Source organism: Gavia stellata, chromosome 18, assembly GCF_030936135.1.
Source record: "Gavia stellata isolate bGavSte3 chromosome 18, bGavSte3.hap2, whole genome shotgun sequence".
Taxonomy (NCBI): Eukaryota; Metazoa; Chordata; class Aves; order Gaviiformes; family Gaviidae; genus Gavia; species Gavia stellata.
Genome location: NC_082611.1, coordinates 20,177,888 through 20,200,696, shown reverse-complemented (window position 1 = coordinate 20,200,696; position 22,809 = coordinate 20,177,888). Strand labels below are relative to the sequence as shown.

Below are 22,809 nucleotides of genomic sequence, written 5' to 3'. Positions count from 1 at the left end.
GTCTCACCAGAGCCGAGGGGCAGAATCACCTCCCTCGACCTGCTGGCCACCTATGACCATGCCTCCTCTGCTCTCAATACCCAGTTTAACTTTCCAAGTCTTGGGTTCCTCTGGGAAGCAGCTTTGCCTTCATGGTTGAGGCAGGGTGGCTCTGTAACTTTCCAGGACACTGTTTGCACCGAATTCAGCAGCAGCAGGTTCCTTTTGTGACCCTTTGACATCTCTGTGTGAGGCCCCTGGGGCTTTAAGTGGCTACCCATGCTGGAAAAAAGTTTGACAGGAAAGGTGTGGAGATGCCTTCTGCCCTGTGCGGGTACCCAGGAGCTGAAGTGACTCCTTGCTACAGGTAGCTCATTTGCCCTTGGGCCATGGCAGACAGTGTGATGGTACCAGCTTTGGGCAGTAGATGGTCTGGGATGTCCCACCGAACACCCAGCAAGGCCAGGAGGGCTTTGGAGAGGGGCCAGCCTGGGTGATTCTGCAGCCTGAAGCAGTGTTTTTAAAATCCTCTGTTAATAAGCCATACAAAATGGGTAGCAGCAGCAGCCTCAACATAATTTCTCATGCTAATGCACTGGGACAAGCTGTCCTCCCGGCTCTTGTGCAGCGAGTGCTACAGTACCTTCTTTCTGCAGCCGGAAAAGTGCTGATGCGGGAGACGGGAAGCTCTGCAGCAAGTACTGTCACAAGGACTTGGGCATCATCCCATGGGCTGCTGCCTTTGGAAAAGATAATCCTGACCGAGGAAAGGGGAGAAGGGGGGAAAAAAAAAAGCTGATGACAGGAGAGGCCAAGCTCGCTTCACAGGAGCACAGCAGCATGCGAACTCGTCCCAGCTAGTCTTAACCATGGGCTGGCGGGATAACGTGGTGTAGGCAGGGAAGCTGATGCTGGGTGCTCTGGAGCTTTGGGGCTGGCTGTGCCTCCTCGGCAGCCAGCCTCCCGGGCGGCTGCTGTGGGGAGGCATTAGATCAAGGTAGTAAAGAAACAAAAGGAGTCTGCAGTTGATTTTACCAGTAAGGTAAGGGAAATGGATAAAAAAGAACAACAAGGTTATTACTTTGCAAGAGAAGAGTGGTGAGTAGGTCTGTTGACCTCAGTAGAGAAACAATTATGTTGGCTTTGTGTTTGGAGGGAAAGTGCTGCTTTTTTTGGAAATCAAGAGGGAACATTTCACAATCAAATAATTTATTCTCTTCTGTCCCTCCCCCAAATTGGTCATGGGATGTTATAGCATAAGCAGCTTTCTCCTTGAGCCAAGGGCAGGTTTCGCTTGTAAAGATGTGCTTATCACAGGTAGAATACAGTTTTTCTTGGGTAGTGCCCACTGCCTCTGCCCTGCAATGGCCTTGCTCCTGGGGCAGGAAAGAGCTGTCAGCAGGATAGTTGTCTTCTGGCTTCCCCACAACCAGATGAAGTGGTCCTTTTTCCCCCACTGATGCCCTGTCTCCCGGTGCCCAGCACGTCCTCCCCTTCTCTGTGGCCGCTCTGCCCCGTTCTGCCAGCACGGCCCTGAGCTCAGTGCAGACCTCATCACAGAATCACGAAGTTTGGAAAAGACCTGTAAGATCATCAACCCAACACCACCACGCCCACTAAACCACGTCCGTCTCAGTGAAAGAGGATTGCTGGTCCTTTTTTATTTATTTCTTCCCCACCCTTGTATTCCTCCTTGCTGGCTGGTGGCTCCTGTGCAGCCCATCTGAGGGTACCCCAGCATCCCCGCCTGCTCCCGTACACCTATCCCTCAGCAGTAATTCCCATTGCAGTCCACTCTGCTCTGAGATGTCATCTGCCTCCTTGATTTCTGCCTTGCCTTTGTTTCAGGGATCCCTATTCAGTCCTTATCTCTCATTCTCCAGCCCCACAGCTCAAGCTGTTTGTTTTCAAAGGCCTTTGAGATGTCCACCCACCAGGTCAAGCTGAGCCTCCCTCGTCGGGAGGTTTTAAGCACTGGATTTAGTCCTCCATGGAGAAAAACTCCCAGTTCTTTTGAACGGAGGTGAGCTGGCTGGTGGGAGACTGGGCTGCAAAGGAAGGAATGGGGATGAGTGTTGAAGTGGTTCCTCTCCCACCTTGTGTTATCCTTCGTGCTCTGCAAGGACCCTGATCTCCCTTCGCAAGTGCATTATTTAATGCTACTGTAAAACGCGGTGGTTGCCAAAACCACTGCCTTTTCCCCCATTTTCTCACAAGCTGTACTGTTATCAGCTGTGGTGCACAGGGCTCCGGGTTGGCTCCTTGCCTGAGCCTTCTGGCAGTCATTCAGGTTAACTCACTTGAGCCCAGATACAGCGCACTCAGCAGAAATGGCAGTCATTTCTCCGCTTGCCTGGCAAGGCTCATCCTTGGCAGTTTCCCAGCATGATCCCCAGTCATGGTTGGTTTGGAGGTAGTTTTCCATTGTCTCCTGGCAAGTGCTGTGACGTAAAACATGCCTGCTCCCTTTGCTCCGTCCAAAATAAGCTGTTAGGGCTTGGGCGGTTAGGTCTGATTATGTGAGGTCCTTGGAGAGGGAACTTCATCAGCAGCAGGGATTTGCTCCCTGACTTAGTCTCAGGAACTGCTTCAGCTCCAAGAACTGCGAATTAGTATTGGATTGAAACTCCTGAAAGTCAGGTTTTGAGTGCTTTTTGACTATGCAATCAGAAGATGCCCAAACCGTAGGTGATTCTTCCTTACTTGGAACCCAACCTTACAAGGTCCTGAATGCTTGTTTCTTTGGTGCTTAGAAAGGGATGCTGGAAATGAGACACCATGGATGAACGCAGGTCCCTCCTGCGGGATGCTGGGGTCTGTTGATGTGCCAAACAGAGCCAGTGGCAGTCCTGTGACTAAAACTAGAAGGCAGCGTTTACTGTGGTCCTTGATTTTTAACTAAGAGGCAGAGCTGGCATTGATTGGCATCAGCCATGAAATAAATTAATGAATGTTGTGCAGCTCCAAGTGCTGATTTTGGTGGATTTTGGTGAGTTTTTGGAGTTTGGAGCCTGGCTGCTGAATTTAAGGATGGGTATGATGTCTTCAGGACATCCATGTTTGGTGGTTGGAGACGTGTATTGCTCTTGGATGTGTCAGCTGGTGCACTGGTGACAAGCTGATCCTTTCCCCCAAGATTCAGCTGTCCGCTGTGTAGAACTGTTGCTGCTGTTGTTGTGGCCAGTGGGTGTCTGGGAGCTCCCCTGGCTTCATGCCTCCAAATCCTGCATGCCTAATAATTGTGTGGATCAAGATGCTCTGAGGACAAGATGTTCATATACTCCATGGGAACACCAGTTCCAGCAAAGAAATACCAAAGCAGAGAACCTGCAGCTGGAAAAGTTAGTACAATGGGTCCACTTCTGCGTGGAGACCTCTGTGTCATCACGTTACAGATGGGGAAACTGAGGCACGGAGCCATCACTAGTTCAGGGTCCTTCATCAGGCCAGCAGCAACTTGGGGGCATACCCTGCCCCCAAGTGCCCCCCAAGTGCCCCCCTAAGGCAGATCAGCAGCTCTCAGCTGCTGACCACTTTGCTTTGCCTGTCTCCTGCCCACATGGATGCCGTGCTGAGCAGAAGGGCGACGGGTTGATTTGAAACCCACTGTGGTTCTGAGACCAGCATTTATCCCTCCGGGCGTTAACGAAAGCTGAACACTTTGCATTTCTCTTTAACCAAACCAACGCCTTCTCTGCCTGTCTTTGTTCTCACAGGGGCTGTGTCATCGGACCGACTTTTCATTTCAGTGTACCTTCCCTCTGCTTTGGTGACGTCTCCTTCGGTGAGTGTGCCCTGGGCTTGGAGCATAGGTTGAGAGGTCTGTGCGTTACCAAAACAGAGCACTTCACATAAGAGCATGTCATTTGTGTTCCTCCATAGCAGCCTTCCAGGTGTTAAAACCAGGGCTGCTGGTTGCTTAGGCAGTATTGTGCCATCGTGAGATCAGATAGGACCAAAAGAACAGAAAGTCAGTATTTTCTGATGTCCCTCATAGTCTGTTCAGCCCCAAGCTCCCAATGCTTGGCAGCAGAATGGCTGTGAAAGTCCTTGTGCCAGAAGGTCCCAGGGGATGGGACTGCAGGAGAAGGGAGTTGAAGCCACGTCCTAGCCTGTAGCTGCTCTGGGTCAATGTGCGTGTTGCAAGGCAAGGACACCATTTCCCCACCTGACCTTCAGTGTGAGATGTTAATTAGTGCTGTGAGGGCACCTCATTCTCACCTCCCAGGTAATATGCCCAAGCAGTAGCTTGGCATGGGGCACTGATGTCCTCCGAGATCTGGGCTCCTCCTTCCCTGCCGAAAGCCCAGCTCTGCTGATGGATCCGGTGGCTGAGCATCCAGAGCGTCTCCACTGAAATGCAGATTCTGGTTCTCTATCTCCGTCTCACAAAAGGCTTTTTACTGAGATGCTCTGAAGTTGAAATGTGAAATCAACTGTGGATTGATTGAAGGGCCATTATCATTCTGCACCCAGGATGCCTCTGTGTTGTCATGCTGTTCATGGACTTTCTAAGAAAACTCATTGCCTTCCCTGAGCTGCTTCCTCCCCTCCCTACAGCACCACTCTGCCACTTCTTTATTTCCTTTTGAATAAATAAAACAAGAAACGCACCAGGCGGAAATCTGGTTATGTAATAGGAGATTCATCCTTTTAATCTGATTTCGTTAATAAGGCCTTTTGAGCTGAAGGCAGCTACTGTATTTTTGCTTCTTTTAGCTCTGCTGCTGGCTGTTGTCTGCCGCTGGAGACTTTGGTCTCCTTTGGGATTGTGAAGTCTGTGTTTGTCCTTTTTGTTTGCTGGAGTAGTTGCTGGAGGTGGGCAGTGGTCACTGTTGGGCATGGATGAACGATCCGCTGTGTCTGCAGATGGTTTTCCTCCCCACCCGTATTCCAGTAATGCTTGGTAAGCAGGCCATGGGAGATGTCTCCTTCTCACAGAGCTGGCCAGCCAAGCCCGATGTCCACTCCAGAGCAGGTTGTGGGCTGATGTCCTGTCTCTGCAGCACATTCCCACCAGGTGTGGTTGTATCACTGCTTTTGCATTATGGAAAGCAAGTATCCAAGCTAAAGTGAGGTAAACCTTTGCGGGCAGTAACCAAAGCCAGTGTGCAGCGTGGATGTGATGTCCCCGTTTGTTAGGTAAGGTGAGACATGGTTCCTGCTAATTTTCTAAGCAAGCATCAGGCTTGCCTCCTGTGAAGTGGGCTGCAACTTGTGATGAGCCAAGTCTGGTTACCCCAAAAGAGGAGATGCCTTAAGGATGCTGCCAAGAGAAACTGCATTAGAGTGCTTTGCATCGTGCTGTGGTATCCCACTGCATCCATCCTTTCTCTTACTGGAGCTTCTCCTCGATGACAAGACACTGCTTTTATATATTGAAAACTGTGGGAGTGTTCGCAAAGTTAACAGGGAATTTTATGGACTGAATTTTCCGAATCAATGGTCTGTCTGGATGCACGCTCGTAAGTGAGAAATAATTGGTGCTGCTTTTGGGGCATGTGAGAACAGTCCTCAGTTAGAGAGACGAAATTCTGGTGTTCGGTATCATTAAGAGTGGCCATTGCCGAGGAAGCAATCTCTGATCAGCATAAAAGGGAGCTTAAGTGACGACTAATTCCTTGCTTAGCTTCTCAATTAGCTCTAATTCAGATTGAGAAGAGCTAAACTCCAGGTGCAGTTTTATCATAACAGAATATTCACACCGGGAATCATGGGATAATTGGCGCATAAATTCATATTTGTGTTTTTTTCCTAGGCTTCCCTCGCACCTTGTCGTGTCGCCTCACTAACACCTCCTTGGTGCCCATGACTTTCACCCTTCGCATTCCTGGGGACGGCTCAGGAGAGCCCAGCGTTAGCAGTTTTGTTCAAATGTCGGACAACGCTCCGCCATCCTGGAGAAGGGGAGCCCAGGGTTACGTCAAGCCAACTGAATTTACCATAACACCGTGCAGAGGGACCATCCGCTCCCAGGGCATCATGGATATCGAGGTATGGGAAGAGTCCGGCCATACGTGCTTCAGCAGGTGGAGCTGAAGCTTCACTGATGTATGAGAGGGCTTTAGTGCTGCCAGCATAATGCGAGTAAGATATATGCATTAGTGTTAGGCTTTTGTTGGCTGGGTTACTCTGGGACGTTTCAGAAGGAGCACCATTTTGTTTCCAGAATCGCAAGCAGAAGGTCTGGTACCATATAGTCAGGTACAGAAGCCACTCCTGTGTTTTTGAGAGCTGCTTAGAGCGATTTCTTTGATTTAAAGTGGGCAGAGGAAGAATGAGAACAGAAGGTGGCTGTTAAAAAGAGAGATGTCATTGTATAAAGCAGTTTGCCTTTCTTCCCGGTCTTATTTCTCCTGTCCTGTTGAGTAGAAGGAGCTGTATTCACTGCAGCGATCTCCAATGGGGACTGAAAAAGCTCTGGCAGCCGCGAACTGCACAGCATCTGCTGGGCCACGTTTTGCTCTCACCTTCCCCCCGTAAAGCTGTACTCATTCCGTTCAAGACAGCAGATTTCCTCTGGATTTATGCTATTGTAGTCAAGATTACAAATTGGTCCCTTAATTTTAATACAGTGGTGAGTAGAGCATTAGTCTAATTGTGCTTTAATTTACCTTGTATATACCCTGATAACTGCACGGTGTATTTAACAAAGCAGATGTTGTCAGAAGACTTTTATTACTTGCAGAGCCTGTGCTGTGTACATGGACCAGCAGAAGAATTAGAGCAAAATCCTCCCTTTCCTTACTGTGGAAGGAGAACTGGAGGACACCACACATGGACAATGGCTTTTGGGAGCGATGCAGTATTTGATGGTCTTCTCTTCCACCAGGTCACCCTGTGTTCCAACACTGTGAAGAGATATGAGCTGGCACTGGTGGTGGACGTGGATGGTGTTGGCAAGGAGGTGCTGGCATTGCCTCTCACAGCCAGGTATAGAGCGAGCCCAGAGAGTCGTGGTGAATGGAGTGAAATCCAGTTGGTGGCTGGTCACAAGCGGAGTCCCCCAGGGCTCAGTTTTGGGGCCAGACTTGTTTAATATCTTTATTAATGATCTGGATGAGGGGATCAAGTGCTCCCTCAGTAAGTTTGCAGATGACACCAAGTTGGGCAGGAGTGTTGATCTGCTGGAGGGTAGGAAGGCTCTGCAGAGGGATCTGGACAGGCTGGATGGATGGGCCGAGGCCAATTGTATGAGGTTCAACAAGGCCAAGTGCTGGGTCCTGCAGTTGGGTCACAACAACCCCACGCAACGCTCCAGGCTTGGGGACGAGTAGCTGCAAAGCTGCCCCGCAGAAAAGGACCTGGGGGTGTTGGTTGACAGCCGGCTGAAGATGAGCCAGCAGTGTGCCCAGGTGGCCAAGAAGGCCAACGGCATCCTGGCCTGTATCAGAAATGGTGTGGCCAGCAGGAGTAGGGAGGTGATCGTGCCCCTGTAGTCGGCGCTGGTGAGGCCGCACCTCGAATGCTGTGTTCAGTTTTGGGCCCCTCACTATCAGAAGGACATTGAGGTGCTGGAGCGTGTCCAGAGAAGGGCTATGAAGCTGGTGAGGGGTCTGGAGCACAAGTCTGATGAGGAGCGGCTGAGGGAACTGGGGTTGTTCAGTCTGGAGAAGAGGAGGCTGAGGGGAGACCTCATCGCTCTCTCCAACGACCTGAAAGGGGGTTGTGGGGAGGTGGGTGTTGGTCTCTTCTCCCAAGTGACAAGTGACAGGACAAGAGGAAATGGCCTCAAGTTGCGCCAGGGGAGGTTCAGGCTGGATATTAGGAACAATGTCTTTCCTGGGAGAGTGGTGAAGCATTGGAAGAGGCTGCCCAGGGAGGTGGTGGAGTCACCATTGCTGGAGGTGTTCAAGGAAGGTGTAGATGTGGCACTGTGGGACATGGTTTAGTGGGCATGGTGGTGTTGGGTTGATGGTTGGACTTGATGATCTTACAGGTCTTTTCTAACCTCAGTGATTCTGGGAGCTCAGGTTTCTCTTCTTTCCTCTGGTTCTTTGGAGCATTAATGTTCCCGGACTTATGCCAAAAGTTTTTCTTGCTGCAGCCGGATTTGATGCTGTTGTGCTGCAGTGGGTGTCAGTTTCATTGCAAGTGGCAGAGTTGTCCAGTCAGTGCCTGGGCTGCAATTCTGTAAAATGAGTGCAAATGGGAGCAGACAGTGTATGGCGCCGTGGGGGTTGCGGAGCAAGGTAGCTACAGACATGGGGAAAGGGTGACCACCCGCTGCGTGGGGCAGGTGGTGGCTTGTGCCCTCTGTTGCTGGGGTAAATGGCTGAGTTTTCAGGCAGGGCAAGAGTGGTATGGGAGAGGAGTCATTTTTACTGAGATACTGGGGTCTTGTGTTCCCTGAGGCTTGGTGAGCCCTGGTCATGGGTGGGAAGGCTCCCCTGGGGCTCATGCCTTGCTGGGAGCGTCAGGAGGGTGCAATGTGTCTTCGCAAGCCTCCTGGGGCGAAGGTGCCCATCAGACAGCTCTGGGACAGGGCACGGTGCTCTGCCTGGGCACTTGGCAGCCCCTACAATGCTGAGACTCAGGGTTTGCTCCTCCTTTTACAAGAGGTTGTTGTATAAAAAGAAATTAAAGGCAATTTATTGCTGTAGGGGTATTAAACATCCATTTGGCAGTGACACGTGCTATGGTCTCTTTCGTGCTATTTGGGGAGTAAAGAAATTGTACATTCTCTCAGGATCTCTGATTCCCTTTTGGTCATCTCTCTGCCTAGATGCATAGTTCCTCAGCTGCGAGTGCTCAACCCAGTCATGACATTTGGACGGTGCTTTCTGAAATTCCCTTACCGGCAGATACTGACCCTTGCGAACGACAGCAATCTTCCAGGCTGCTACATGGTTCTTCCTCAGGTTTGTCATCGCATCTGCCTCCTGCCCTCAAATGTTATCGAGGGGTTTATTAGGGAAAAAAAAGAGTTTTGGCTAAGACCTTGCTGGTTTATATTCAAACCTAAAGGTTTGCTGAGAACAGGAACCTGCCCGAATAGAAACTTTAGGAAGCAGTTAAATAGGAACGTGCCTGAATATAAACTTTAGGAAACAGTTTATAGTCTAGTCTTTGGGGTGCGTTCACATAGGAGGACTTAGAGGGTCACGAAAGGCGGCTGCAAGGAGGCTGCCAGCACAGGAGCGGGTGTTTGTGCCTGCAGCAGCTCTTGGACCCCCTCAGGACGCTAAGCTCATACTAGTCTTGCATCTGTTTTTGTGCCTTTCTGCTTTCTCCTAGGGATTTTTTTAAAAATATGTGGGAATTATCATTGTGGTAGATGTCAAGGAGTTCAGAGTGACCTTTGAGGAAGCTTTAATGTTGGGTTTGATTCTGTGCCTTACAGGAACACAAGAAGGATGCTCCTGTGTGGTACTCCAGCCCTGTGCCGTGTGGGATTATCCAGCCTCACAGCTTGGTGGAGGTCCCGGTTATGCTGGAAGCCCAGGTGACGGGAGAGAAGGAAACAGTTGCTCACGTCGCGGTCTTTGGGAGCAAAGGATCCCCACTGGTGAGTGCTAGGGGAGATGCGTGCCTTTGCGCGACTCGTCTTGGTGGGGCATAAAGTGTACAGGGATTCTTCCTGGGAAAACAAGAACTTGTAATATATGGCTGGCGTGGACAAGGAAGGATGGGATTCATGGCATGAGCAACGGCTAATGCCTAGAGAAGAGGAAGGATGGTATTCTCTTAGGTGGTAATCTAAGTGTCTGACACCACGTTTCATTACGGATATGTGAGATGGGATAACAAGCCCAGTCTGAAACCCAGCCCAATCCCTGGGTCTCACGCTCTGCTGTGAAATTAGATGAGCACCAACTGCTGTGTCATTAGGACTGTAGTTCAGGAGCGCACAGGGACCTCCCCGAATCCTGCTAAAGCGAGCCTGTAAGAAACCATGCTGAAGTGATGTTTTGTGCAAAGCTGGATTTCAGCTTTTCTGAAGTCAGGCCCATCGTGTCTGAGAAATATCCATCAAATCTCTTTGCCAAAAGTCCCAGCCAAAGACACGTGAGTCTCAGCACCATTTGCAAAGCTTTTACCCTTGGGCTAAACCATGTATAGTTTCAAACTTTACCTTAATTGTTTTTGTTGGGAGAGGAATATGTCAATTTTTGGCCCAAAGGGCGAGCATTTCAGCTGGAAAATCCTAGCTGTCCCTAAAGAAATGACCAGCATGAGCTTGAGCAAGTGCGTGCACCCATTAAGTTGAACTTGAACGTGCAGCGTTTATGCTCGGTTGCTTCTAGCGCCCAGTGAGTGCTGTTAGGAACCTCGCTGGGTATGTTGGCAGCACAGACCTGAGTTTCTGGCCGTTAGGTGAGGTTCTTTGCATTTTCTATAGGACTGCCCTAGAGTTTGGGTGTTGTTTCAGTCATTCCTTGGTCCAGAGCTTTCCGAGCTAGCAGAACAGCTAACCATCTTGTTATACACCCTGCACTGGTGGCAAATCCTGCCTGTCTAGATCATATCATGCAAATCTGACCTCAGGGGAATCGCTGCAATGTATTCCAATAAAGCAAAATTTAAGCTTGCTCTTGTTATCTTAGGTTAGGCCGTTTGGTATTGATACCGAGTCTTTAGGTGAAATATCATACAGATCTTTCATCCAGGTTGTGTAGGGTCCCTCCACGGGTCTGTTGCCTGGTATTTTCTTTGTCAGTGACTGCATGCCAGCTTCCATTTGGTGTATGTAATCTCCCAGAATCACTGAGGTTGGAAAAGACCTGAAAGATCATCAAGTCCAACCATCAACCCAACCCCACCATGCCCACTAAACCATGTCCCGCAATGCCACGTCCACATGTTCCTTGAACACCTTATTTTTTTTTTGGTTGGAGTCACCATCACTGGAGGTGATGTCCTGCATTAAGGAGCTGGTAAAACCCCAGCCCTGGGGTCACGGTGGCAAGGCAGCCTTGTGTGCCACGCGCAGGGCATTTGGCAGCTGGTTTCTATCAGAATGAAGCGGTCACTCAAACCGTGGCTGTTTGCTGGGGACAGACGCTCTTCATTGCTAAATGATCAGATGTGACATTACATACCCATCGACAAAGCCAGCAGTGCTGCTGGAGGGGGGTGTGTGTATGTGTGGCAATATGACTGATGGCAAAGTTGCTGTCTCCTTTTAGTGCCTTTCCCCGTGTGCCATGTTGTCTGTAACACTGTTGAACGGGTTTTTTTTCTCATCCCTTTTAAGACAACTGTAGATGAAGGGGTTGTATTTTTTTAAAAGCCCGTTCCTTGGCGAGGATATGTGGTGTTAGTAGACACTCTAATTGAAGCCAACTAGCCTGGGCATCCCCCAGATGTTACTCTGCCCATCTCCAAAGGGTTCTGCTCTGCCTTTGTTGCTTATGCCCTGCTGTCACGTGGAAGCAAGGCCAGCTGGCAAGGCACAGCTCTTCCCTCCAGCTCCTTCTTCCTGGGAGCTTTGGGCAGCATCACCCAGACTGCAGGTCTCCGTCCCTCCCTCCTCCCGGAGGGATAAAAGCTCCAGCATCATGTGTAGCTTCAGGTCCCTTATTTTTGAGGTACCAGCCTTGGTATGTGATTTTTGGCTCTTAGTTGCACGCAGTAGTGTTCTGTCAAGGGATGAGCGTTTCTGGATGCTGTTCCTTCTGGCTGAGTTGGACTAGCGATCCTGACAGCTGCCAATGCCATTTCCTTGAGTCAGACATTATTAAAGGTTTTACATCAGTCTGGTTTCTTTTGTGGTTAAATCATACTCCGTGCCCTCCAGTGAATCGTACAGCAGCTTGTCAGTGTTGGGAGTTTTATGCGTTCAGATGCTGTTTAAGAGTTGGGGTGTTTGGAACCGATGAAATCCAGCCAGACTGGAGAAATTCCCATTTTTAATGATGTGAGAAGGTGGTTTAGCAAAGAGATCCGTATTCCTCCTCCAATAGTCTGCGCCAGTTCTGCAAGAAGAAAACTTTGGGGTCTCGGACTGTCAAAAGAAAAAATACTGCTTGAATGATGTAATTAATAATTAATGTCTGTTATTCATATAATACCAGGAATGCTCATAAGCACAAGTCAGAGGCAACTAACTTGCATGATACTTTTGGACAGGCTGGATCGATGGGCTGAGGCCAATTGTATGAGGTTCAACAAGGCCGAGTGCTGGGTCCTGCACTTGGGTCACAACAACCCCACGCAACGCTCCAGGCTTGGGGACGAGTGGCTGGAAAGCTGCCCCGCAGAAAAGGACCTGGGGTGTTGGTTGACAGCCGGCTGAATATGAGCCAGCAGTGTGCCCAGGTGGCCAAGAAGGCCAACGGCATCCTGGCCTGTATCAGAAGCAGTGTGGCCAGCAGGAGTAGGGAGGGGATCGTGCCCCTGTACTCGGCGCTGGTGAGGCCGCACCTCGAATGCCATGTTCAGTTTTGGGCCCCTCACTATAAGAAGGACCTTGAGGTGCTGGAGCGTGTCCAGAGAAGGCCGACGGAGCTGGTGAGGGGACACCAGGACAAGAGGAAATGGCCTCAATTTGCACCAGGGGAGGTTTAGGCTGGATATTAGGAAAAATGTCTTTCCGGAGAGAGCGGTGAAGCATTGGAAGAGGCTGCCCAGGGAGGTGGTGGAGTCACCATCGCTGGAGGTGTTCAAGGAACGTGGGGACGTGGCACTGCGGGACATGGTTTAGTGGGCATGGTGGGGTTGGGTTGATGGTTGGACTTGATGATCTTACAGGTCTTTTCTAACCTCAGTGATTCTGTGATCCGTACTCTGAAGAGCCTGCTTTGCTTCTGACTTGGGCTGGTTTTCATCAGTGTCGCTTTGGGAATGTTAACAAAGTCACTCTCCAAGTGGGACTGTGCAGTAGCAGGAGTCAGGGAAGGTGGTTTGGGGCAAGACTGAGCAGGCACAGGGTAGCAGAAGGAGAGCTAACAGTGTGGAGGAGGGGTGAAAGAGCAAGCATGGGAAACTGGGTTTCTTTATCCCCTGATAGCGGGAGCTTGTGGCTTTCAGATGGGATCCCTCCAGATCCCACACTTGCTCCAGGCTTTCTGTTTCAGTCTTGCAACACTGAAAACTTCAAACCACCTAATTATCCCTCAGTGTAGGAGTACCCTTAGAGCTGTCTAATCTTTTTAAACTTTCCTTGTTCTTTCTGATCTTTCCTACCTGCTTCCTGGAGCAGAAAATCCATCTAGTGAGCATTGGAGAAGGACCAGTTGTCTACGTGCATCCAAATAAGATAAGTTTCGGCAGTGTCCAAGTTCTGCAAGACGCTTCCCGAACTCTCCACCTCTCCAATCAGACTGTCATCCCTGCATCCTTCTGGGCAGAGATGGTAAGTATCTGTGGGGCTATTTCCCAACAAAAATGACTGGTCCATAACAGCCCGTGACTTGATTTTTATGCACAACATTTCCGTATCGCTCTCCGAGAGAGAAAGCAAGATATTCCACCACAATGCGGTAAGAGGAGCCTGGTTCTGGGGGTGGTTTTAGCTGGGGCACCCCTCAGTAAAATAGAGAGTTTGTATAGATGTTTGAGCAGAAATGAGTCTGGATCATTTTTACAAGTTGTCCCTTTGTTTTGTGGAAGGTATTTAGCTCGGAGAGTCATGCTTTTGGAGCTCTAGGAGATGAAGGGAACCCTGTGACCCTTTGCTCCTGAAAGGGCATGGGTGGCCCTGTGGTTTCCCTGTTCCATCTGCATCTCCGTTGCCTCAACCTCCTGTTAATGATAGAGACTAGGGTGTGAGGTCTGTCCTCCAACTGCTGGTGGGGAGGCGAGTTTCACACTTACGGGGGGTCACACCAGCTGGGTTGTTGCCCAAAAATATGCTTGTAAGGGTGGTGTAGCGACGGAGTCTGTGGACTCCGTAGCGTTGCAGAGCATCTCTGGAGACTAGCTGCAGAAGAAGGTTATTTAATTCATGGAGGCTGCCTAGTGTGACAAGCTGCGTAGCAGGAGGAGAGCTTGGCTGCTTCCCTGGCAGGGGGAGCAGGGCTGATGCAGGCGGGAAGGGCTCGGGTGCTGAGGCTGGGGGGGATGTGCTCCCCACTGGAGGGGGGATCAGGGCAGGAAAACAGGGTTTGGAGGGGGTTTGTGCTTCTCTGTGCTAGGTGGGTTGAAGTTCTGGGGCTGGTTAACCCAGGCTGAATTTCCCTCCTGCTGCTTTTGCAGCTGTTGCACTCCAGTTTCTGTGCCCAGGAGCAAAAATGTAACCTCAAAGTGGGGGATTCCCAGGGCAGCTTTCTTTGGCTTCACAACGAAAACCTGCTTTCCATCTCTGCAGAGAGCAAGCCACCTCGGATGGGTGGTACTGGTGTATAAATGATGGGGTTTGCATGCTTGTACCCAAGACTGACCTGCAGAGCTCCGTTTAGGTCCTGCCATCGGGGTGTGATGCCTTCCCTCCCTCCCCTGGGCAGCTTGCAGTGCACCCAGGGGGCTTGCAGGGGTATATCTGCCTCTCCATTGCCTCAGTGCCCTAATTTATGGGACTGGGCAATAAATCCCATCCTGCTTCCCGGCGATCTCTGCAAATATTGTGCTAATCAATAACTCGAACAGTAATATGAGGTGGTTCAGGGATGGTTTCTTTCCCTGCAGCAAAGATGGCCTCTGCTGTTCCATAGCCCCTCTGCTGACTCCCCAGCATGGAGTTACCCCATGGTGAGCATCTCAGCTTCTCAGGATAGCTGCTGCTATCCTGGAGATGTTCAAGGAGGCAGGTGCTGGGAACCTGCTGGATCAGCCGTTTCAGCAAGGGCTCTTCAGACTCTTCAGGATGGTGATGCTGAGCCTGCCTGATGGGAGCAGCACCGCAGCAGGCGAGGTGTGCTCCAGCTACTCCCTTGCCCTCAGCAGCTGCCTACTTTGGTGCTGTTGTGTTGCCTCGGTTGAAGTTTTGCCCTTTGCTGCTGCCTTAGGCTGCCTGGCAGTTTATTGATGGGAAGAAGAGGGGACTGAATAATTTTGGAGATAAAATTTGAGATGCAGTCGGGTGTCAGGGTGACCTGCACGTGTAGATCTGAGAGCAGAACTGGCTCCGGCTGTCCCTTAGCCTAGCTGGTGGGTGACTTGGGCATCCTTCATTCACTTGTGCCCCTGAACCCAAGTCTTGTGTTCTCGAAGATGCCAAAGCTGCTGCTTTGATTTCCTGCTTGGAGATTGCCGCAGGACAGCGAGCTGTGATATCCCTGTCTCCCGTTTGATGGCTAATCTCGAAACCGTGGCTCTTTGCAGTCTGGCTTCTAGATCACGATTCCCCACTCGAAAGAAAGAGCTATTGATTGAAATTTTCACAGCAACATTACAGCATGCTGACTGGCAGCTCAACAACCTGAATGAGATTAGATTAAGGGGCAGCAACAAGGCAAATCAAAGGCTGGTGTCTTGTTCAGAACAGAAAAGGAAAATGCTGTAATGCAGATGGCCATGGTGGTATCCTTAACCACCACATGCAAATTGCTGTTCCTGTCAAGTCGAGCTTTCTTCTTGCTTTATGGGAGAAAAGAGCATTATCTGAGCAAGCAGAGATGTCTTTTGTGGATAACTTCACTCCGGGATAGCGACTTAAGGAATTACCTGGAGTACCCCTCGTGCACAGGCTTCCCTGTACCCCTCTTCTCTCCGTCGGACGAGTTGCGGGGAGCAGCACTGAGCATCTCTGCCACTAGAAGGAAGGAAATAAAAAAACCTCCAAAGCTGTGCATTGCGATGGGGCTTTTTGGGTTTGTAGTGGGGTGTAGGGACTTCATACCCATGTCCTTGGTTGGCTTATCCCTGCTTGCCAGGGTAGCTGCAGGGCTGTGACCCTTGGGGCCAGCGTGTCATCCCCTGCTCATCCACTGAATCTTGTGTCTGTCTGTACTTTTCCTTGTCAGATTGCTTTCCCAGCTGCCAGGCAGCCCCATTAGAGCATCCTCTGGATCCAGCAAGGAGGATTTGCCTTTTTCGTGGTAAAAAAGACTGGAGGAGTAGGTCAACATGAAGGAGCTGCTGCAGCTTAGCTGGGGGCTGATGCGACCTGCTGAAAAAAGTGGCCGTTTCTCCTCCTTGCCGCCGCTGTCATCTTTTTTCCTGTTTCCCTAAGTGTCTGGTTTTTGCTGTATTGACAAGTGAGGAAGAGTTGTATTGATTAATGGAAGCGTTTGCTCTCCCTGCAGAAAGGCAGAGAGGGAAAAGCATCTTTCTTTGATCTTTTCCTACTTGTTTGTTGTCACTCTGTCTTCTCGGGCATCTTTTATTCGGCTGCTAAGAATGACATCTCTCGGCATCACGGAAGGCAGCTGCGTATCACGCCTGTGTGATCAGGAAAGAGAAGACAGGCTTAGGGTGTAATTTTTGTTAATCAGCGGCAGCTTTCTTCTGCCTGCATAACCACCGCGCTGGGTCTGTTATGTGCTACCGCAGGGAGGCAAACGGTGTTTTCCTGGTGCCTTGTAATGAGGGAGGAGAGGAAAAAACTTTCTTGGGACTTCCCCTTGTAGTGACGGTGCTCTGTTTCCTAATTTTGAGGTCCAGTCTCCTTTGACGGGATCCTTGACCTCCCTAATCCAGAGCCCTGTGCTCCTGATGGAGCTCGCTGCCGCCTGGTTTTTCCAGCAGCGGTTGTCCAGCCAGATGTGTTGTTGTCTTCAGGAGAGCGCCTGGGGAGCAGATCCCCTTCCACCTTCCCAGGGATGAGCTGCCGTCAGGTTGAACTGGAGCTGACGTTGCAGAAGAGACCAAGTTTTGTTTATTTAAAAAAAAAAAGCTGTAACTGTTTATCTTCTCACTGGGATTCAGTGGAGAAAATCAACTGATTTTGAGGCAGCATATAAAGGCTCTTGGTCAAACTCGGTGTAAGCAAGGAGAGAACACGCAGTTCCCATTCCCGTACTTGCTTCTCTCCTCATTTAGCGCAGGATTTGTTTCATTTACTAATTTCATTGCTTATTATCTCAAGCTTTTGACGACGTTCCCTTTGTGAAAGAAATGGTCATACAGAGGGACAGCAAAACGTGGGGATAAACTTCAAACCAGTGCCGATAAAGGGATGCTGCTTTAGTGATTCTGTTTCTTGTTCTGGCTGATGCGCGATTTTGTTATCTGAGCAAATTGTGCAGGCTGCGGGAGGGAAGGCTTCGCAGAGCCTGTCAGCATTGTTCGTAGCTCTCTCCAGCTGCTCTCGCTGAAGTCGGAGCAGACTTGAATCGGCAAGAGGGTGGTTTTGAAATCTACTGTAAATTACATTTATTTTTTTGTTTCCCGGAGCATCTGAATAATTAGGCAGCCTGTCAGTGTTTGCTCGTAGCGAGACGCAGGCAGTGCCGTGCCCTTCAAATGATACCTGCAATGCTGTTTAGAGAGGAGTGTTACATTAACTTTGCAGGGTATGGGCAGCATTGGCCCTGAATATGTGGTCTCTTCCAAGGTGAGCAGAGCTTTTGAAGATAAGATGCATAGGCTTAACTCTTTCCAGAGCTGTCCCAGCAGAGCCTCATGGTGCTCTGAAAGCTCACCTTTAGACTTAAACCATTGGTTTGGTTTTTAAAGGCTGTGTTTTGCTAATACAGCAGCACCGATTTGCTGATTTCCACCCAGCTTGGTCATGCCAGAGCTGGACCATGCCTGGAAACTCACGCCATCGGTCATGAACGGGGGTCAGGGCCAGGAGGGTCCGGTCTTGTGCTGGCAACCGGTTGTATGAAAAGCTGAGGAAGGTGGAAGGCCGTGTCCCTGCCAGGGTTGCACAGGCTTAGGTCCAGGGCATGTGGCTCTTAGGGGAGCAGAGGTTTGGAGGAGACCTTGGAAAAGGTGCCTGAAACCTGGCCACAGGGAAAAGGGTTTTTTTATCATGTCAGGTATCTTATATGAGTTCATGCCCTTTCAAAATTGCTGTATTTCAGTAATTGAAGAAGTTGTTGTTCTGCTCGTCTAGGGAAACTAAGCTCGTCGTATTGCGCTGCACCCGTTGGCCAACTGAATTAAAGAAGGGTAGAAGTCTTCAAGGCAATTATGTTCCTACAAGCAAGAGTGACTCAGCGGAGTGCTTTTCCCAAAGGAAAAGCGGGAGGAGTTTGGTTACTAAATGTTGTGCTGGGCAGCAGCCGGCCAAGCCGTGCCTGAGTCCTGGCTGGCGAACCCCGATGTGCAGAGCGGTGGCACTGGTCTCCCCAGCTCAGTGGGGAGGGCAGATGGGGTCTGGAGGGGTGAGCTGTGGGCAGGGGCCAAAGGTGGAGAGAGGCTTCGTTAGCTCCCTCACCAGTCTGCTATTAGCTGAACCAAGCGTGACAAATTAGGCTGCGTTGTCAGTGGCAGTGAGTGCCATGCTTTAGTTTTTATATTTTTACTGGCTTTAAAGGCTCTGCCTCTTGCTTTCATAAAGCATCCCCTTGATGGTGCGCTGGGGCAGAGGCTAAACCAAGGTGGTCCCCATGCTTTTGCCGAGGAGATGCTGGTGCTGAGGTGCCGGGAGGAGGCTGGTTGTTGGTGGGAGCACCTAGTCAGCCTCGCGCTCTGATCTCCACCTCGTGCTGGGGCTCGGGGTGCTTTTGTGCTGTTTTCTGCCACTGGCAGTTTGTGCGGCTAAAGAGTAGCTTGGAAACGAAGAAGGTGGGGTCCCCCACCTCAGGACTGCGAAAACACCTGGGACAAGGCTCTCCGCACAACTGAGGTATGATGGGGTTTTATTTCCCCATCATGTGCAACCTCCACGAGGAGCGATGGGTCAGCCTGACGTGGTGGGAACGCTCTCTCCCTAGAGCTATGGCTTGGTAAAGTACAGCTGCATTTTTAATACTGAGTTCTGCTTCCTCTTTCGCTTGTGCAAGGCCAGAATGACCAGACCCCTTTAATTAACTCGCTTTGAGTAGCTTCAAGAGAACGGAGTGTGGTGGCTCCTCAGTCGTCCCTTAGGGCAGGCAGCCATCCTTCCATCCATCCATCCGTCTCTCAGATGCACGCTGGTGTCTGTTATCATCAAATTTTGGCAATGGAAATCTGTCCTGGGAGAAGCTAATGATCTTAGCATTGAACTTCTTGATTAAGTGATTGATCCCTACCCTTGCCTAGCACTCAGGGACTCTGATGTCCGATAGCGCAAGCTCCTACAGGGATAAAAATAGCCACTGTCTTTGTCTATCCAGTGCGTACGGCTATTGCATCATTTTCCAGAGCATTCAGGGAGAAGCAAGTAGCAGGGGTGTCATCAGAAGTTAGATCTTGCTCTCCAAAGTGATGGAATTCTTCAGCATGGCTCCATGAGATTTCCTGTCTCTGGGACACAGCCTGGCTGGGTGTAGGCAGGAGCTGACCTAGAAACCTGAGTGAATGTGGCCCGGCAGAGCCTTTTGGTCCCGGCAGGTCTCCTGTTCAGTGATGCACTGTTCTGCCCCTCGGACCCGCACCAAACGCTGACTGAAGGAATGAGGACGCGATGCAAATCACGCTCCTCCGGAGTGGGCTGTTGGCCTGGTAGGGCTTGGTGGGTCTGCGCTGGGTCACCCTGGGAAATGCAAAGTCTGGCTCCGTCGAGACAGCCTATCGTTATTCCTCAGTAATAGTTTCTTGGGTACAATTTACTGCCCGGCTTGTTGCCAAGCTTTGATAAATGAGCTTTGTCAGATAGCAGACTTGCAGATTCACCTCTGGAGCAGAGCTATCAGGTCTCCTTTTCAAGCGAGCTACCCTGTGTCAGCATGAATCAGAGGAAAAGTTGTACATTACCGTCAATGAAGACTTAACACCCACCGGCTTGGCATGAACGTGTTGGCTGGGTAGCCCTTGGCTGATGGCAGCGCAGTGGATGCCTCTGAGGCTCCACTGAGGCTACACATGGGATGCAGGGACAACAGCAGAGGGTTGGTGGGATCCTATGTGGTGAGTGAGGTCAGTCTTCTCTTGTCTGCCTGCCTGGGGTTGTGTGCATCACTGGCCTTTGAGATGAAAATAAATGTGGTGCTGATTTGATGAATTTTCAGTGACTGTAGTCTCTCTGGGTAAGCAGGTAGAGCTCTGCTGACAGGTTTTTGCTTTGTTTGCCATCTTCCAGTCTCGCTAGACACCCTGAGGTTCAGCCTGGTTTTCAAGCACTGCTTACCCTCTGCAGGCAGGGAGTGTTGGGGGGCGCAGAAACCAAAATGATAATTAGCCAGACCTCAAAGGGAATATAAGAATATTCCCTAACAGAGTATGAGGTCCCAAACCAGAAGGCTGGAGAGTAAGGTTGCAGGTAGTAATGGATGTGGAAGGTGTAGGAGTGAAAAAAGCCTAGCCTGCGCTCCCTGGAGATGCAGAGCCCCGGGGTTTAGCCTGTGCCGACTACCTTCCTCCACTCAAGGACAGGGAGCTGCTGGAGAGGGTACAGCAAAGGGCTACGATGGTGATTAGGGGACTGGAACATCTTTCTTATGAGGAAAGGCTGAGGGACTTGGGTCTTTTTAGTCTGGAGAAGGGAAGACTGAGGGGGATCTTATTAATGCTTCTAAATACTGAAGGGGTGGGTGCCAGGGGGATGGGGCGTCTTTTTTCAGTGGTGCCCAGCGACAGGACGAGAGGTAACGGGCACAAACTTGGTCATAGGAAGTTCCATCTCAACGTGAGGAGGAACTTCTTTACTTCGAGGGTGTCAGAGCACTGGAACAAGCTGCCCAGAGAGGTTGCGGAGTCTGGAGATATTCAAAGCTCACCTGGACGCATTCCTGTGCAACCTGCTCTGGGTGACCCTGCTCTGGTGGGGGGGTTGGACTAGGTGATCTCCAGAGGTCCCTTCCAACCCCTCTCATTCTGTGAGTCTGTGATTCCACCCTTATGTTGCCTTTGTTTTAAGACTTTCTCTTGCAACTCTAGAGGATAAATGAAATGGAACTGAGTTTATTAGTTTTGCCAGCGCCTGGAATAATTGTGATGCCTTTGGCATGCTCCATCCTGGGATGCAGGCATGCAGCCCTGACCCGCTCTCCGTGCAGGGCGCAGTCAGCCTGAGGAGTTATTGTAGCTGGGGCGCCTACCCACGCTGCTGGGACCCTGAATGCTCAGCAAGTTATTGCTTCCCTGGCCTCCCGCTAGTCTTACCCTCGTTTTGGGGGGTTATTTAAAATGCTTTCCATGACTTTGAAGTGCTGCTTGGTTTTCTGATGCTCTTCTCCCTTGGGCTGTCTGGTGTCCTGTTAGAGCTCAGTGCCGCCAGCCTGGCAGATGGAAACTCAAGCTGACTTCACCTGGATCAGGCACTGGGATCATGTCAGGCCTCCAAGCTCATCATTGCTTTTCATTTAAAAAAAAAAAAAAAAAAATAGAAAACCCCCTTTTCTCTTACAATACTGAGGTGTTTTGGGTGAGTAGTGCCTGTTATCCCGAACACAGCACTGAACTGTGGAGTGCGTGTGCCACTAACATCATGGTGGACACTTTGAAGCCGTACATCTACATCCCAGTGCATTTCAGGCTGGCCAGGGAGCATTGCATGCGTTTCTCTTTGTCTGCTGCAAGCTTGCTCCCTGCGAACGTGGTTTTAAATGGAATTGGGGGTCCAGCGCCCTTATTGCCCCATCTGTAAAGGGAGGTCTGTGAGAGACCAGAGGAAGAGAACGCTTGGGAAGCCGGGGCCATGCCCACAGGGCATGTCTTGCCCTTTCTTTCTGCTTAGTTCTTTACTGCCCTGCTGTAAACACTTAGAGCTGAATGTTTCAAGGCCAAGGACAGTGGGACACCTCGCTGCAGCTGGTGATCAGTGGGGCCCGAGTGCTTCAGTCCTTCAGGGGCTGTTGAAAAGCACTGCCGAACTCTTGGGAAAGAAGACTTTGGTGTTGGGGTTTTGATGGACCGGTTTTGCAGAGTTATTCTTCAGGCTCTCAGCAGTATCCCGCTGCCACGGTGGGATTTGAGCAGTCCTGGCTTCCTCTGGCCTTGAGCCTTGATGCAAACCTGGCGACCGTGGTTGGGAAGGTAGGAGAGATAAAGTAGCTTCCCTTGGTGTGCAGTCCGAAAGAGAGACCAAAAGAAGAGGGGGAATAACCTTCTCCTGAGGATGAGCATCTCTTGGGTTGGGCAAGACTGGGTTAATGAAGTGAGTCTGTTAAAGGAGGGTAAATTACAGGTTGTGTAAGCTCCTGCGTAGTTGTTCTTTCCAGACACTGTAGCTTAGATTTAGGGAAATGAAGCCTTTATGTTTTTTACCCTCATATCTTTAGTCCTTCCTTTTCCTGCGCCCCACAAGAGACCAGGGTCCATGGTTTCCATCCTCATTAGTGTTTGGCTTGTCTTACAGGCTGGCAAACGCTCGCGCTGGAGGATTGAACCCCGTAGAGGAGTGATCCCCCCTGAGAGCGAAGTGTCTGTGACCGTCATAGCGAACTTGGATGACACGGAGAAATTCAAGGACGAGGTGAACCTGTTCATAGAGAACAGTCGTTCTTACGTCATCCCCGTCCAGGCTGTCGGCATCGGCACCACGATTGTCACTGACAAACCTTTTGGTCCGGAGCTCAACTTGGGACCCCACTTCAGGTAGGATATCTCTCATCACCCGCTTCTGCCATGGGCTCAGCCAGGAGGAGTTTTGCTGTGGTCCTTCAGGCTAGTTCTCCTCCCGTGCTCAAGGTCCTGGCTCCATTTCACTGAAGCCACAAGAATTCCTTTAGAAGCATTTTATGGCCAGTTGAAAGACGTTAGATACCCTCAAAAGCCACCAAAATGGACACCAGTTGCTAAATTGTCACTGAATTGCCCTTAGTTATAATACCTTTATTTCCTCACTTTATCAAATAAAGATACGAAGGAAAACAGCAGGTCCCCGAAAGCCTCCGGCTGGAAAACGCTGCATTACGAGTATAAACATATTTCCCTTTGCAGTAACATGGCTTGCTTTTTCACTCACTGTGGAGT

The 22,809-nt window shown here is 50.3% G+C and overlaps 1 protein-coding gene across 1 annotated transcript in view; it reads left to right on the top strand.

The window, feature by feature from the left end:
- The window catches only part of LOC132318653 (hydrocephalus-inducing protein homolog), a 147,800-nt gene that overhangs the window by 52,288 nt on the left and 72,703 nt on the right, over positions 1-22,809 (top strand). Inside the window, exons 12-18 of the mRNA XM_059826626.1 lie at positions 3,696-3,763; positions 5,738-5,973; positions 6,812-6,912; positions 8,705-8,840; positions 9,323-9,487; positions 13,124-13,276; positions 22,193-22,431. Of these exons, the coding sequence (XP_059682609.1) occupies positions 3,696-3,763; positions 5,738-5,973; positions 6,812-6,912; positions 8,705-8,840; positions 9,323-9,487; positions 13,124-13,276; positions 22,193-22,431 (1,098 nt within the window). The remainder of the gene's footprint in view (positions 1-3,695; positions 3,764-5,737; positions 5,974-6,811; positions 6,913-8,704; positions 8,841-9,322; positions 9,488-13,123; positions 13,277-22,192; positions 22,432-22,809) is intronic.